Source organism: Saccostrea echinata, unplaced genomic scaffold (genome assembly GCF_033153115.1).
Source record: "Saccostrea echinata isolate AGI-Se365-2 ecotype Australia unplaced genomic scaffold, CSIRO_AGI_Sech_v1 ptg000062l, whole genome shotgun sequence".
NCBI lineage: Eukaryota > Metazoa > Mollusca > Bivalvia > Ostreida > Ostreidae > Saccostrea > Saccostrea echinata.
The window spans coordinates 1,117,251-1,132,156 of NW_026889811.1; the positions used below are offsets into that span (position 1 = coordinate 1,117,251).

Below are 14,906 nucleotides of genomic sequence, written 5' to 3' on the forward strand. Positions count from 1 at the left end.
TAGGACAGTTCGAATCTGTAACAAATGCAATTCTGATAGAGTGAAAAATAATATCCATTTTTTACAGTGAACTTTTAATTATCTATTTTTTTTTTTTTTTTTTTGATCTTATAGAAGAAAATGTGCATTACTTCCACACACTCCCAAAATGATGAATATGAATTCATATATTACACTTGTCACTAGTTTATAATAAGTATTAAGATATATATGTGTAATACTAGTTTATAATAAGTATTAAGATATATATGTGTAATACTAGTTTATAATAATTATTAAGATATATATGTGTAATACTAGTTTATAATAAGTATTAAGATATATATGTGTAATATTCTATCGAGAATGTATTACATGAACTTTACATTAGTGATAAAGTATGGGAACAATTTTTTACCTTAAATGTAATATGATACGTGGGAGTAATTAAAGCATGTTCAGTGTCACTTTTACAGTCAGTGTGGTATCTTGCTTTCAGTATTTTACAGTTTTTAGAGTATTTTGCAGTATTCAAGAGCACTGTTTTTCTTTACTTGACATTTCGCTTAAATCAATCGGCCTTATATGTATTTTATTACCAAACGTACATTGATACAATGGATGTTTTTTCAGTAAATGTATTTAAAAAAAACGTATTACGATTCATAAATGTCGTAAAGTGGGGTCTATCATGGATCTTCCAGAAGTGCTGGACGGAGGGGAATAAACTCTATATTTCAGTTTTTTTTAAATTTTACAGTATGACGAGTGTGAAGCGTATCAGTAATAAACTGTAAGTGTAGAGTGTCAACAATTAACGGTCAGTGTAGTGTGGAGAGTGTCAACAATTAACAGTCAGAGTAGTGTGGAGAGTGTCTATAATTAACAGTCAGTGTAGTGTGGAGAGTGTCTATAATTAACAATTAGTGTAGTATGGAGTGGTCTATAATTAACAGTTAGTGTAGTGTGGAGAGTGTCTATAATTAACAATTAGTGTAGCATGGAGTGGTCTATAATTAACAGTCAGTGTAGTGTGGAGAGTGTCTCTAATTAACAGTTAATGTAGTGTGGAGAATGTCAGCAATTAACAGTCAGTGTAGTGTGGACAGTGTCTATTATCAATAGTTAGTTTAGTGTGGAGAGTGTCTATAATCAACAGTTAGTGTAGTGTGGAGAGTGTCTATAATTAACAATTAGTGTAGTATGGAGTGGTCTATAATTAACAGTTAGTGTAGTGTGGAGAGTGTCTATAATTAACAGTTAGTGTAGTGTGGAGAGTGTCTATAATTAACAGTCAGTGTAGTGTAGAGAGTGTCTATAATTTAATGTTAGTGTTGTGTGGAGAGTGTCTTTAATTAACAGTCAGTGTAGTGGACAGTGTCTATAATTAACAGTCAGTGTAGTGGACAGTGTCTATAATTAACAGTCAGTGTAGTGTGGAGAGTGTCTATAATTAACAGTTAGTGTAGTGTGGAGAGTGTCTATATAATTTACAGTTAGTGTAGTGTGGAGAGTGTCTATAATTAACAGTCATTGTAGTGTGGAGAGTGTCTATAATTAACAGTTAGTGTAGTGTGGAGAGTGTCTATATAATTTACAGTTAGTGTAGTGTGGAGAGTGTCTATAATTAACAGTCAGTGTTGTGTGGAGAGTGTCAACAATTAACAGTTAGTGTAGTGTGGAGAATGTCTATAATTAACAGATAGTGTTGTGGAGAGTGTCAGTAATTAACATGAACTTTATTTTCATAACTGACAACAGTGAAGAGAAGATATGTACAATATAATGAACAGAAAATATTACATGCCTGAAGAAGAGATAACAGAGTGTAATATTAAGAATATTGTTAAATCATAGTTTTTTAATGATTCACATAAAAAATAGCTTGCTGAGTTTCACTTCTCAAACTGCCTCTCTACTTGTCACATATAGTATGTCAATGTAGTAAGTTTAAAATCAACGATTCAAAGTGAGTTTTTTTTTTTTTATAAAGTTCACAATTTACAATAAGTATGCGTGTTCAAACTTTACAGTAACTCAACATGTCCATAATCAACATGCAGCAGCAAGACAGGGGTCGATACGGTAAGGAGTCATCAAGTGTATTTTCTATGCATTTTGCGACATGGTATTTCAAAAGACATCTGGCCTTATCCAGTTTATTTCAAGGTGTTTATTTAGAACAGCATTACAAATTAAAAAAAAAAATGTCGACCAGTGACAGGTGAGTTGTACCTACATAGGTATAATTAAAATAATGATGAACGAACACACTTCATTAAGTAATTATTAAGTACGATATTTATCTATACGCCTACAGTGAAGAATAACTTCACTGAACCAAAAAATTAGAATGTACATGTATGCAGTTCAATAATGTGTTTTTTAATATATAATTTTACACCTTAAGGCTCCCTAAATACTCATGCAGTTATGATAAATATTTTTTGGACATCGAGAATATTGTAGTCTATAAAGGTTTAAACAATGAGGGTTTTTTTATGTTATCTATATTACCTCGTGGTGTGCAGTGCGTATAGAGGAAAAAAATAAGACATTTGAAATACTAATATGGATACTTATAATTAGTAGTAAAACTGTTGTTTTTTATTCAGCCTCCGAAGCTGCAATATTGAAGAAAAGAAAAGAATGTTCCGTTTGTCTGTATTTTTGTTTATCTACAAATTAAACATCCTGTTTTAAGTTATTGACTTTTAGTGATTCAGCTTTTAATTGTCACATTTGATTCTTATTTTTGCTTCTTTTTTTATTTATTTAGGTCAGAACAGAAATGATCAATTGTTGATTTAGCATGACGAGTCATTAATATAACAGGTCTAATGTTTATTTTAAAATTACATAACATGAGTTTCATTTAATCATTTGGAATGAAACTTTCACACATAAACCAAAAAAAAAGTTTATATGTGATGGTGTGGTGATATCGAATATTACAACAATTGACACTGTCCGCGAACTTTTCGAACAGCCCTGGATAAGGAAAGTTGACGATAGAAAAGTTAAAGTCATCACATTTATCATAAAGTTTTGAAGTTAGTTTGCCATCGACGCCTTTCTCTAGTAATACTTACGTATCACCATAGGTGACCTATTGCTATCCGTTTTCGTCCGTCGTCGTGCGTTAACATTTGAAAATTTTAAGCTTCTTCTCTGCAACCGCTGAACCAATTTCTACCTTACCAATTTTGGCATAGAATATCTATGAGTAAAGGGGAACAAAAATTGTGAATTTCATGTCCCTGTCCCCCTGGGATCTTAGGGGTGGAGCCACAATCATCAAAATGAGTGCAATCTTTAAAAATCTTTTTCTTTACCCCTGGACATCAAGCAGTCATACTGTTGGCATGATTGTAATGAGCATTGCGCCCTCTACCAAAATTGTGAAATTCATGGCTCCAGGGTCAGGGGTTCTGGAGTTAGGGTGGTGCTCTCTTGATTGTATAGTGAAAATGCATAAATTCTTTAAAAATCTTCTCTCCCCCTGTATATAAAGCAGATAAAGTAGGTGCATGGTTATGATGATCAAGGGTGCCTCTTCCAAAATTGTGAAATATGTGGCCCTAGGGAGAGGGGTTCTCCGGGAATGGGGGGGGGGGTCTATTGATTATATAGTGGAAGTGCATTATTTTTTTGAAAATCTTCTTCTCTGCTCCTAGGCATTTAGCAGATAAGCCAAGTATATAGTTATGATGAACAAGGGCACATCTTCCAAAATTTTGAATATCTTGGCCCCTGGGTCAGGGGATAGGGCAGGGCTCTATTGATCATGTAGTGAAAATGCATTAATTCTTTGAAAATATTTTTCTCTCCCCTGTACATAAAGCAGATAAACTAGGTGCATGGTTATGATTTTCAAGGGCACCCCTTCCAAAATTGTGAAATTTGTGGCCCAAGGGTGAGGGGTTCTCCTGGAATGGGGGGGGGTTCTATTGATTATACATGTATAGTGAAAGTGCATTATTTTTTTGAAAATCTTCTCTGCTCCTAGGCATTTAGCAGATAAACCAAGTATATAGTTATGATGATCAAGGGTGCCTCTTTCAAAATTTTGAATATCTTGGCCCCTTGGTTCAGGGGTTAGGGCAGGGCTCTATTGATCATGTGGTGAAAATGCATTAATTCTTTAAAAATCTTCTTCTCTCCCCTGTTCACAAAGCAGATAAACTAGGTGCATGGTTATGATTATCAAGGGTACCCCTTCCAAAATTGTGAAATTTGTGGCCCAAGGGTGAGGGGTTCTCCGGGAAAGGGGGGGGGGCTCTATTGATTTTAATTATAGTGAAATTGCATTAATTCTTTGAAAATCTTCTCTGCTTCTGGGTATTTAGCAGATAAACTAAGTGCATGGTTATGATGATCAAGGATGCCTCTTCCAAAATTGTGAAATCTGTTCCAACTAGGGTTAGGGGTTCATGATGGGGGTGTGGTGTGTTTATTTAATATATAGTGGAAATCCTTTTTTTTAAAAATCTTCTTCTCTGTCCCTGGGTATTTAACAGAACAAGAGGCCCAGGTACCACATCACTAACTTGAGCACTTTGGCTAGGAAAAAGCAGAAATCAGTTCAGTATTGAAGAGTTTAAATATAAAAGTGACTCGGGGGGTGGGGGGTATGATTTGAACAAACTTGAATCTACACTTCCTAAGGATGCTTTTGAATTAATATGACACACAATGGCTTTGCTGTTCTTAAGAAGATTTTTTTTTGACATATCCTTTTCATTCCTTTATATTACTATGATCCCCTGTTATGGTCCCTATACTCGGGGGGGGGGGGGGGGGTCATGATTTGAACAAATTTGAATCTACATTACCTGAGGATGCTCTTATATTATTATGACCACTCATGGCTTTGCTGTTCTTGAGAAGATTTTTTAAAAGATTTTTTCCTATGTATTCCTTTGGAAAACTTTGATCACCCATTGTGGCCCCACCCTACCCTCGGGAGTCATGATTTGAATAAACTTTATTCCACACTACCTGAGGATGCTTCCATAGAAATATGACCAATCATGGCTTTGCTGTTCTTGGGAAGAAGATTTTTAAAGATTTTCCCTATGTATTCCTGAGTAAAACTTTGATCGCCCATTGTGGCCCAACCCTACCCCTGGGGGTCATAATTTGAACAAACTTGAATCTATACTACCTGAGAATGCTTCCACATAATTTTCATATTTTCTAGTACAGTGGTTCTTGAGAAGAAGATTTTTAAATGATGCTATAAATTTTTCACAAATTCATAATTATTTCCCTTTGGAATAAGGCGTGGCCCTTCATTTGAACACACTTGAATCCCCTTTACCCAAGAATACTTTGTGACAAGTTTGGTTGAAACTGGCCCAGTGGTTCTTGAGAGGAAGATGAAAATGTGAAAAGTTTATAATGACAACAACAACGACGACAGACAATGAACAAATTTCGATCAGAAAAGCTCACTTGAGCCTTCGGCTCAGGTGAGCTAAAAACTAATTGCATTGTTATGACAAGCAAGGAAATCTTTTCAAAAAGTTTAAAATTCATGACGCTGGGGTCATGGATTTTGGTGTTAGAGTGAAGATCTTTTGAATATATATTAGAAATGCATTATTTCTTTGAAAATCTTCTTCTCTGCCCTTTGTTATTAAGGAAACATACTAAGTACATAATGATGATGAGCAAGAGTGCCTCTTCCAAAATTGTGAATATTTTGTCCCCTGGGTCAGATGCTATGGTATTAGGGTAGAGCTATTTTGAATCTATAGTGAAAATGGATTATTTCCTTAAAAATCTTCTCTGCTCCCGGGCATCCAGGAGGCAAATAGGGTATATAAAGTTGTAATAAGCAAGGGTGTTTTTATCAGATTTTGAAATTCTGTTGCCTTCGGGAAATTTATTAATTTCTTCTGAAAGAAGTTATTCCCCTTTGCTATTCACCTAAAATAGTTAAACACTGTAAACAATGTAACTTAAAAGGTCAAATGAATAACAGAATTATACAAGAAATTTTATGATATTTAATACAAAAATACTTTCATAGTTTTTAATGGTCAGGTAAACTTTACATAATAGATAAATGAAAATTGGACAAGAACACTGTATCTTTGTACCATAAATAATTTTCAAAGAATAAGATAAGCCAATGCAAGGGGGAATGAAATGTGTTTACTAATAGTGTTTTCTAGAACTATTGTTTTGTTTAGTCTGCAAATGGGGGAAAGTACAGGCAAATAAATAGATCAAGTTTAAGATTTGTTATTGAGTACTAAATTAATATTTTGCTGATCTCTAGATCTGATCATCCTATTTCTCTTACTTTTGGGCAACATAATTTTATTTATCAGCTTATTTTGTTTTAATCTATGGATTGTTACATTAAACTCAGGTGACTGTTAAGGCCCTAGGGCCTCTTGTTAATAATGCGATAAGAAAGATAACTCAATACATGCAATGATCACAGTCCATAGTTATCTCTCTTTCAACATTCTTCCTAGCTCCATTGCTGACATACATGTACAACACAATGACATTATCAACTGAAATGATTGTAAAATAAAATATGACTAAATGTCCCTGAGTTTTTCCCCTTAGTCATGAAGAACAGCTGACCCTGAGAGATTTGGACCACTCTGGGGACCTGGAGGAATATCCAGCCTTCTCAGCTTCTTCGTCAAATTCCATAGGATGCTCCAGGATACTCAGAAGTTTATTGACCCCACTAAAATCATTTCTGTCTGCTTTCTCTACAGCCTCCTGGGCCATCCAGTTCCTCAGTATGTATCTTGGATTGGTTTTATTCATGAGAGACTGTCTTCTTTTTTCTGTTGTCCCTTCAAGTTGTAATCTTTTTTTGTAGATTGCAACCCACTTCCAGAACCACTCATGGTCTGCCATTGTATTTAAAGCCCAGTAATTCTGAGGGACGGACTCTGTCTTCAATCCTAACAGATCAATTTCTCCAAGTTCTCTAAAGGACATAGTAAAATCTGACTTTGTATCTTCCATGATTTTTAGAAAAACTGCAATTAAATTCTCATCATCCTCTTTGTCTGTATACAAACCTAGCTTCTGCCTAAACAACTTCATGAACTTGTCTTTATAAATTCTCTCATAGCCTTGCAGTATATAGGGTAATTGTTTCAGCTGCTGGTGATTCAGTACAGGTTTTATTGCTTCTCCTAATTTTTCCAAATTAAAAACTCCTACATCTGGCTGGTTTTCATAGCTGTATCTACCTTCATCATCTGAGGAGTTTGGTACAAATTTAGGATTGTAATCCTCCATGAACCCAAAGGGGCCATAATCAATTGTGATTGCGAGGAGGCTGAAGTTATCAGTATTACAAACTCCATGAGTGAATCCTACGCTCTGCCAGTGGGCAATCAGCTCAGCTGTGTCCGACACAATCGTACTGTAGAGCTCCAAGTACTTATCCTTGTCTGTCGTATTTATGTGTAAAAAATAGTTCTCAATGACAAAGTCTAAAAGCTGACGAAGAACCTGAAGCTCCTTATTTTTTGCCAGGATTTCAAGTGATCCAATTCGGAACCAGGAAGGAGCTAACCTAAGAACAACAGCTCCTCTCTCGACTCGAGGATGTCCATCATAAAACTGGTCCCGTATAACGGGGTCATCAGACACCACTAGAGTTGCTGCTCGACTGGTGGGTATACCTGATTTTAAAAAGAGGATCATTTCACATCAGAAAGTGGCTCTGATTTGATATCTATCAATTACAGAAATTTATAAATTTGACTTCACCAGAGATCACATCTGTTATATAAATTATTTGTATAAATCTAGTTAACTTGGTTTTGATTTACAGTACATACTCCCTGATGCAGGTACTCAAAACTTTTTTAAATATGCTGATTAATACCCAGTTTGTGCCATATATATATGTGATGTTTTAATATATTATATGACAGTATACACATACCAAGATGAAACATTGCCTCGCTGCATAAGAACTCCCTTACAGATGACCTGAGGACTGCCCTACCATCTCCCTGACGAGAATATGGTGTCCTTCCCGATCCCTTAAGCTGGAGTTCCCACCTCTCTCCTCGCTGATTAGTGTACTCCCCCAACATCACTGCCCTTCCATCCCCGAGCTGACCTGACCAGTAGCCAAACTGGTGTCCTCCATACCTGTGGGACAAGGGAACGGAACCAGACAACACCCAGGATCCACTCACAAAATCTACAAATTCTTTTGAGGTGGTTACATAATCTGACAAATCCAAAATGTGATTGAGAACTGACTTGGAATAAGATACAAGATACGTCTCTGTCTTAAGAGGAACGGGGTAGACGACAGAAAATAAACATTTCGGGACTTGTCTCACGTAGTTTTGCAAAATTGGGTCCAGAGGAAAAGTAGTAGCTAGGACCTGTCTTCGATCGAATCTCCAAGTTTTAAAACTGTGTAGGATAGAAGCTCCAGGACATTGATCTCTTAAGATTATATCAAAAATGCAAAGCCTTTTGCACTCTTTGGACTTTGGATAAACAGCGCCAGTGTAAAGAAAACACAGAAAAACGACACAAGAAAACAGACAAAGTGAAAGTAGGTCGCTAGATGACATGTCATTTCTCATAAATAAGAATATATTCTATAAAAACGAAACATGAATTTATTTATGCATTTTACCACAATATAATTATATTTTTGACAAGATATTCATAAAATTGAAATAGTATGATAGATTTAAGATTATCTAGATTTTTTTCAACTTCATATTTATGTTATGATTTCGTTTTCTTTTATTTGTTTCGTGCTTCAGTTTCTTTATAATTCTGGAGAATTAAAACCAAAAGTATCGGTATGTCGAGCACGGAGCACATTGAACAAAAATTAAAAACATCGCCGGAGCTGGCTGATCTGACTCACTTGGTATGTGTACAAAAAACATTTTTTTAATTTGAAAAAATCTCTAAAATTTTAAAAGTTTAGTTTTAATTGAAGTTAGATATGGGGCAAAGGATGAATCTCCGTCAGTCACTCGCAGGGGTATTCCTCGCAGGTGCTCGTTTGTCAGGTCCAGTACAAACAGTACATTTAGCTACGTAGCTAAAATTACCTACCGTAGCTTTATTTACCTACCTCAGATAGCTTTATTTAGCTATTTCAAGGCAATTTTGCACAATTTTCCTTTTTATTTTGAAAAGACAAAAAATCGCAAATAAATGAGTACTTATATTTATACTAGGGGTTAATTAAAAAGCAATCCAAAGCAGAGATAGTTTTAACATTGCTGCGTTTGAACACTTTTAAGGAAAAGATGTATTTCCATTGTTTGTAACTGTACACCAACTTGTGTGCGATGAGGCGTGGGTAAGTATGATTGCTTCTCATTGTGAACTGGTTTTCTTTGTTACTTCATTCAAGAAGTCATTCAAGAAGTAACTGTTTGGTCACAAATTAACTATTGTATTAGTATATAGCCCCAAATCTTTTAGAACTTTGATTGAAAATTGCGCAGAAAAAGACACATCTCCAATAGTGATTTTTTCATGAATTGTTTTCAGATGAGTTCAAAGTTGAAAATTATCACTGCATCAAAGTACAATTTTCTGCACTTTCTGGGAAAAATGCTAATTTAAGAAATAAGGTTGATTTAGTAGCTAAATAAAGCTACTTCAGGTAGGTAAATAAAGCTATGTAGGTAATTCAAGCTACGTAGCTAAATCTAGTGATTGTACCCAGACCTGTTTGTGTATTTTATATAGTATAGGGAGGGGTGAGAGAGAAAGAAAATTAATCATCATCGTGACAAGCCCCTGTGCTTGGAATATTATAGGTCTGGTACTACCACCATGACCACTGGGCATTACAGTGATTACTGGAGTAAACGATTACCAGGTTAAAGTTCAAACATTTCTGATTAAAAAAAAATTTAAAATAGACGAATTTCACATTTACAAAAGTTATTTCCCTTTGCGGGGTCAATCTGGGGTCAATCGGCATAACACACTGTTTTCCCTCTATAACATTACCAAATTTTGGGAGCAATATCACGCAAATTAAATCCGTTTGAATATGATCATTATGTTTTTCATGTTGCTCCATACATACTAAGGCAAATCAGGAACGGGTCAAAATTGTCCGATTCCGTTTGAAGGCTGAAAATATTTACAGGTATTAGTTACAAAGGATATACTGGCAAAAATGAGTGTTATGCCGACAATGAGAGATAACTCTTAAGAATATGAAATTCGTCTATTGTCTTTTGAGTTTATTTTAAAATTGTTGAAAAAATGTCCACTTATCTTTGGATACTCATTCTTACAAAAATAAACTTGTATGTATCCAAGATACTAAATGAGCATTCTCTCTGTGAATTTACTGATTGTCATTGGTACTTATAGGAAGTGGTTGATATGTCAGATGGATGTGGTGCCAAATTTCAGACTGTGATTGTTTCTTCCAAGTTTGAGGGGCTCCCTCTTCTTCAAAGACACAGGTAAAAAAAAAACAGTGTAGAAAATAAGTTCATATATATTCAAATACAGTAACTATAGACATACAATTGAACTTCAATAACTTGAACACTGATATCTCGAATACCATGGATATGATGAATATCTCAAATCCTTGGATATCTGGAAGTTTTTTCTCGGTCCTGTAGAGTTGGAAATAATGAGGATTGATTGTACTTTTTTCTGCATGGAATCAATTTTTTCCACTAAAATTTGTCACACCATACTAAAAGTACAATGAAGAAATACAACAGAAGTCAAAGAAATCCGTATTTCTTTCTACTTGTGGATTGAACAGGAATTGTGATTCAGCAGAATTATGACTCTGTTGGAAAAAAGGATGTTTACAGTAAATATCTCCTCGGTCATTTTATTTAAATTTGCCATCAGGCTAGCCACTGGATTATGGACTGCTATATATATTTATTATACTTTCATGTTAAATACTAAAATCTGATTGGTTTAGACGCATTTAACAATTCGTAATGTTACCCTCAGCGTTAGCAACACACTTGACTACGGGTAACATTACGAAAATATCACATGCGTTCAAATCATGCGTGTACGGTTCACCGTAGAATTCTCAAAACGTCGGTTGTGCGTTTGAAAGAAGCAGAATAAACGACGTCAATAAAAGCTTGCGTCCGATGTAGCTTACTTGAAAACAACAAACGACAGACGAAACATCCTTGCGAGTGCAAACTTTAGATGATAAAGGACTTTTTGAGTAGCAAACAAACAATAAAGAGGTTGGAAAATCTTTTCCGAAGCTTTCTTATTGAGAAAAATAGAAGCGGGGAGTTTGAAAGCTTTCTAAGCGTGAACTTAACGACGATCTCCGAATTTTTTTATGACACCCGAATTCAATAAGACATTCAGTATAATAAAATAAATAGTTCACGTTTTTGAGGGTAACGGTTGAAATTGACACCCCTCGGAAAACCATTGTCAACCTCCCTTGACGCGTCGGTTGACAATGGTTTTCCTTGGGGTGTCAATTTCAACTGTTACCCTCAAAAACGTGCACTATTTATATAATATTTATATATATATATATATATATATATATATATATATATAGTAGGGATGTCAAATCGGTCAATATTTGATAATCGGTTACTCGGACGATTTTCAGATCGAGTACCCGGGTACTCGGAAAAAGTGTTTATACATGTAAAAGTTTGAGACCTGTTTACCACATCGATGTTTTCTTTCATTTATAACATGCTATAATGCATGTACATAAACATCGAGCCCAACGAAAACAATTTTTTTTGTACTGAATTTATTTATCGAACAAACACAAAAGACATGATCAATTAATACACCAATAATTACAAATGTGTTACAGTTCTTATTTATGAAGACTATTTGGTCGATGGAAGAGAAGGACGCAACTTTGTAATGATTAGACTATCGAGAGAGAATATCTTTGGGAACCATGGGAATGGACTCTGTCGTGATTGCGAGTCATATATTATTTACGTTTGCAAATGTTTTCTTTGTGATAACTCTGTAAGTTAAGTATGTTAATTTCTCGATATTTACAACTCCACCCGTTATGCATATATTATTCCACGTTTCCAACTGCCTTGGTATGCACAGCAAACTAAAAAGTGATTCCTTTAATATATGGTTGTTTCCACCCTATACACTTTTAACATTTTTTTAAATCTTCGGTTATTTATAAATATTTCTTCACTTTTGAACAGTCTGGTGAATTGGTAGCTGTATTTCTATGTATGTCCAATTTCGTTTCTGTATGCTAATTGAATAATCATAGAATAATTAATAGATCATAATTAAACGATGAAAACAAATAATGAAAGCCATCTAAAAATTAGGGTCACAAGAGGTGAGAATGGCTGTGTACAGTGTCCAGTGATTAATTACTGTATATACACGAACACAGCCACAGGCGATAACGGGTATTAACTGGTGTAGGTGACGGTAATTACTGTATAGACATGGACAATGCATATTTAAATCACATTTTTGGTAAGTTTTTAATAAATATATGCACTTTGAAATATGAAAAAAAATATACATCCGAGTAACCGAGTACTGATTTTAGTATTCGATACTTGGACGTTCGAGCGAGTACCCGGTTAACCGGGTACTCGTTGACATCCCTTAGGGCTAATATATAGTAACTCAGGTGAATGTTGTGGCCCATGGGCCTCTTGTTATTTTGAAGGTCCTTCACATGACAATCAAAATAAAAAGGAGCTAGTGAAGGTTTGATTTTAATCAGGCTAGAAAAGATGTAACTTATTTCAAAGCTTCCTTATACAGTGTAGATTTAAGTTTAATGAAATCATGACCCAGGGGTAGGGTGGGGCCTTAAAAGGTGATCCAATTGTTTACATAGGAATATAAAGGAAAAAAAAATCTTTAAAAAATCGTATTCTCAAGAACCACTGGGCCAGAGGAGTTGTAACTTATGTGAAAGCTTCATTACATAGTGTAAATTCAAGTTTGTTAAAATCATGACCCCTGGGTGTAGATGGGGCCACAATGGATGATCAGTGTTTTACATACATTTATTTAATAAATAAGTCTCTAAAAATCTTTTTCTCAAGAACAGCAATGACATGATTAATCGTATTGATATGAAGCATCCTCAGATAGTGTAGATTCAAGGTTGTTCAAATCATGACCCCAGGGAGTAGGTTTGGGCCAAAGGTTATCAAAGGTTTACGAATTAGGAATAAGGAAAAATCTTGAAAGAACACAATGGCTTGATTAGTCATATTGATATATTTACATTTGCTGTGTTTTTCTACTTAACCAACTATGAAATTGATTTGAATGCCATTTTCATGTATACTCACGCGTAGAAATATACACTGTGAAACTCGCGCTAAAGTGACGTCGCAATGAGGCATCAGAGACGTTAATAAAAATATAACGATATAGGGCAACAAGAAAATCAAACATTGAGTATATTTTTGGTGCTGTTGAACTTGTAAAATGTAAATACAAGGAATGTTTTTAATGTTTAATGTTTTGAAGTTAAACATTTTTCATGAAGCACTAGTTCGCTTCATGAAATATGCCAACATGACAAGTCTGTGTGATTTACACACCAATATCTCACACAAAACTTAGAAACATTCCTTGAATGAAAGCATCCTTAGTAGTAAAGTTTGTTCAAATCATGACCCCCAGGGTTAGGTTGGGTCCATTATAGGCAATGAAAGTTTTATTAATAAACAGGAATATATAGGGGAAAAAAATCTACAGATGAAGAACAGTGGGGCCATAGTGACTCAGGTGAGCATTGTGGCCCCTGGGCTTCTTGTTTTTAACATCCAATGAAACGATCAAAAATCAAGAGTCTGAAGTCACTAAATTATATAGCAGACCCCATTCAGCCTGATAATAGTGCAAAAGTCGTACAACTTTCGATTTTATGTGGAAAGTTTCTTATGATTCCTAAAACATTCATGTTAATATCTTGTTCTACTTTGTTTAAAAAGTAAAAAGTAATGTAGTCTGATAATCTTAGTTAAACATATTTTACACATTTCTTTGTGAGAACATAACTTGAATAATTCATAAATTCAAAATACAAAAGAAGTCTAATATGTTTGATTAACCAGTTAATATATCTGAAAAAAAAAATTATGAATAACCAGGTTAAAAATTGGTTCAATCGCCATCCCAAATTTTTTCACATTTTTTTTTTCAGTTTAGTTTATTTACCTAAAAAAAGTTATACATGTAATCCGTCAAATGGAACATGTACTAGCAACTTTTTTCTCTTGCAGATTAGTGAATAAAGTTTTAGAAGAGGAATTGAAAGTCATTCATGCCTTCCAGATGAAGACCCTGACACCTGAACAGTGGGAGAAAACAAAGTCCTCGTGATGGGGTCAGGAAAGTGTTTGATGAAGTGGACTTTAACACAGAGGACTGTGAACGACATTGAAGTGGACTGAAGTAGTACTACACATACCCCAGATCAACAGAACAATCTTTACTAAATTGTAAATGAAATTAATGTAGATGAACTTTTATTGAATACAGTGTATCTTGTCTCCAGAGTAAGTAAAAGCCACATATTTCTTGCTCTTTGCATCACTACAGATACATGTACATGATTATACAGAGACACCATGTAAGAAATGCCATTGTTTTAGTGAACTTTGTAGTGAAATAAAGTATAATAGTGAATACATGTATTTCTTTGTGCCCCTTGTTTCATGCACAAGTTTTGTGTATATGGACAAAACCATCCAGGTGTAAGAGGATTCAGTTTTCTTCATGTTGAATACCAAAATTTACGTTGCTACTTCTTTATTGAGTACCATTTTAAAATATTTAACACACAGTGGTACTTCTCTAATTCTATTTCTGTCCTTGGAATAAAATGTATACACAAAGCAGGTCCACACATCTCTTGCTGGTTCACTATTATGCTAATGAATCTTGCTGTAACAGGC

The 14,906-nt window shown here is 34.6% G+C and overlaps 2 protein-coding genes across 2 annotated transcripts; one reads left to right on the forward strand and one right to left on the reverse strand.

Moving 5' to 3' along the window:
- Positions 1–6,430: 6,430 nt before the first annotated feature.
- LOC133175418 (protein adenylyltransferase SelO-like) lies at positions 6,431–8,564 on the reverse strand. The gene is made up of 2 exons (XM_061310524.1): positions 7,916–8,564; positions 6,431–7,649 (listed from the first exon to the last, which is right to left on the reverse strand). The coding sequence occupies exons 1-2, from the start codon at positions 8,562–8,564 to the stop codon at positions 6,568–6,570; spliced, it is 1,731 nt and encodes a 576-aa protein (XP_061166508.1). The 3' UTR covers positions 6,431–6,567.
- A 218-nt stretch (positions 8,565–8,782) lies between these two features.
- Positions 8,783–14,645, forward strand: LOC133175427 (bolA-like protein 2). Its single transcript, XM_061310531.1, has 3 exons — positions 8,783–8,872; positions 10,348–10,442; positions 14,232–14,645. Exons 1-3 carry the CDS (start codon positions 8,804–8,806, stop codon positions 14,329–14,331), a joined length of 264 nt encoding a protein of 87 aa, XP_061166515.1. The 5' UTR covers positions 8,783–8,803; the 3' UTR covers positions 14,332–14,645.
- The last annotated feature ends 261 nt before the right edge of the window (positions 14,646–14,906 follow it).

Excerpts from the sequence above, each read along its gene's own strand:
- LOC133175427 (XM_061310531.1), top strand. The coding sequence starts at position 8,804 with ATGTCGAGCACGGAGCACATTGAACAAAAATTAAAAACATCGCCGGAG. Across the intron at positions 8,873-10,347 it reads TGGCTGATCTGACTCACTTG|GAAGTGGTTGATATGTCAGA; the intron begins GTATGTGTACAA and ends TGGTACTTATAG. Across the intron at positions 10,443-14,231 it reads CCTCTTCTTCAAAGACACAG|ATTAGTGAATAAAGTTTTAG; the intron begins GTAAAAAAAAAA and ends TTTCTCTTGCAG.
- LOC133175418 (XM_061310524.1), bottom strand. The coding sequence starts at position 8,564 with ATGTCATCTAGCGACCTACTTTCACTTTGTCTGTTTTCTTGTGTCGTT. Across the intron at positions 7,650-7,915 it reads CGAGGCAATGTTTCATCTTG|GTATACCCACCAGTCGAGCA; the intron begins GTATGTGTATAC and ends TTTTAAAATCAG.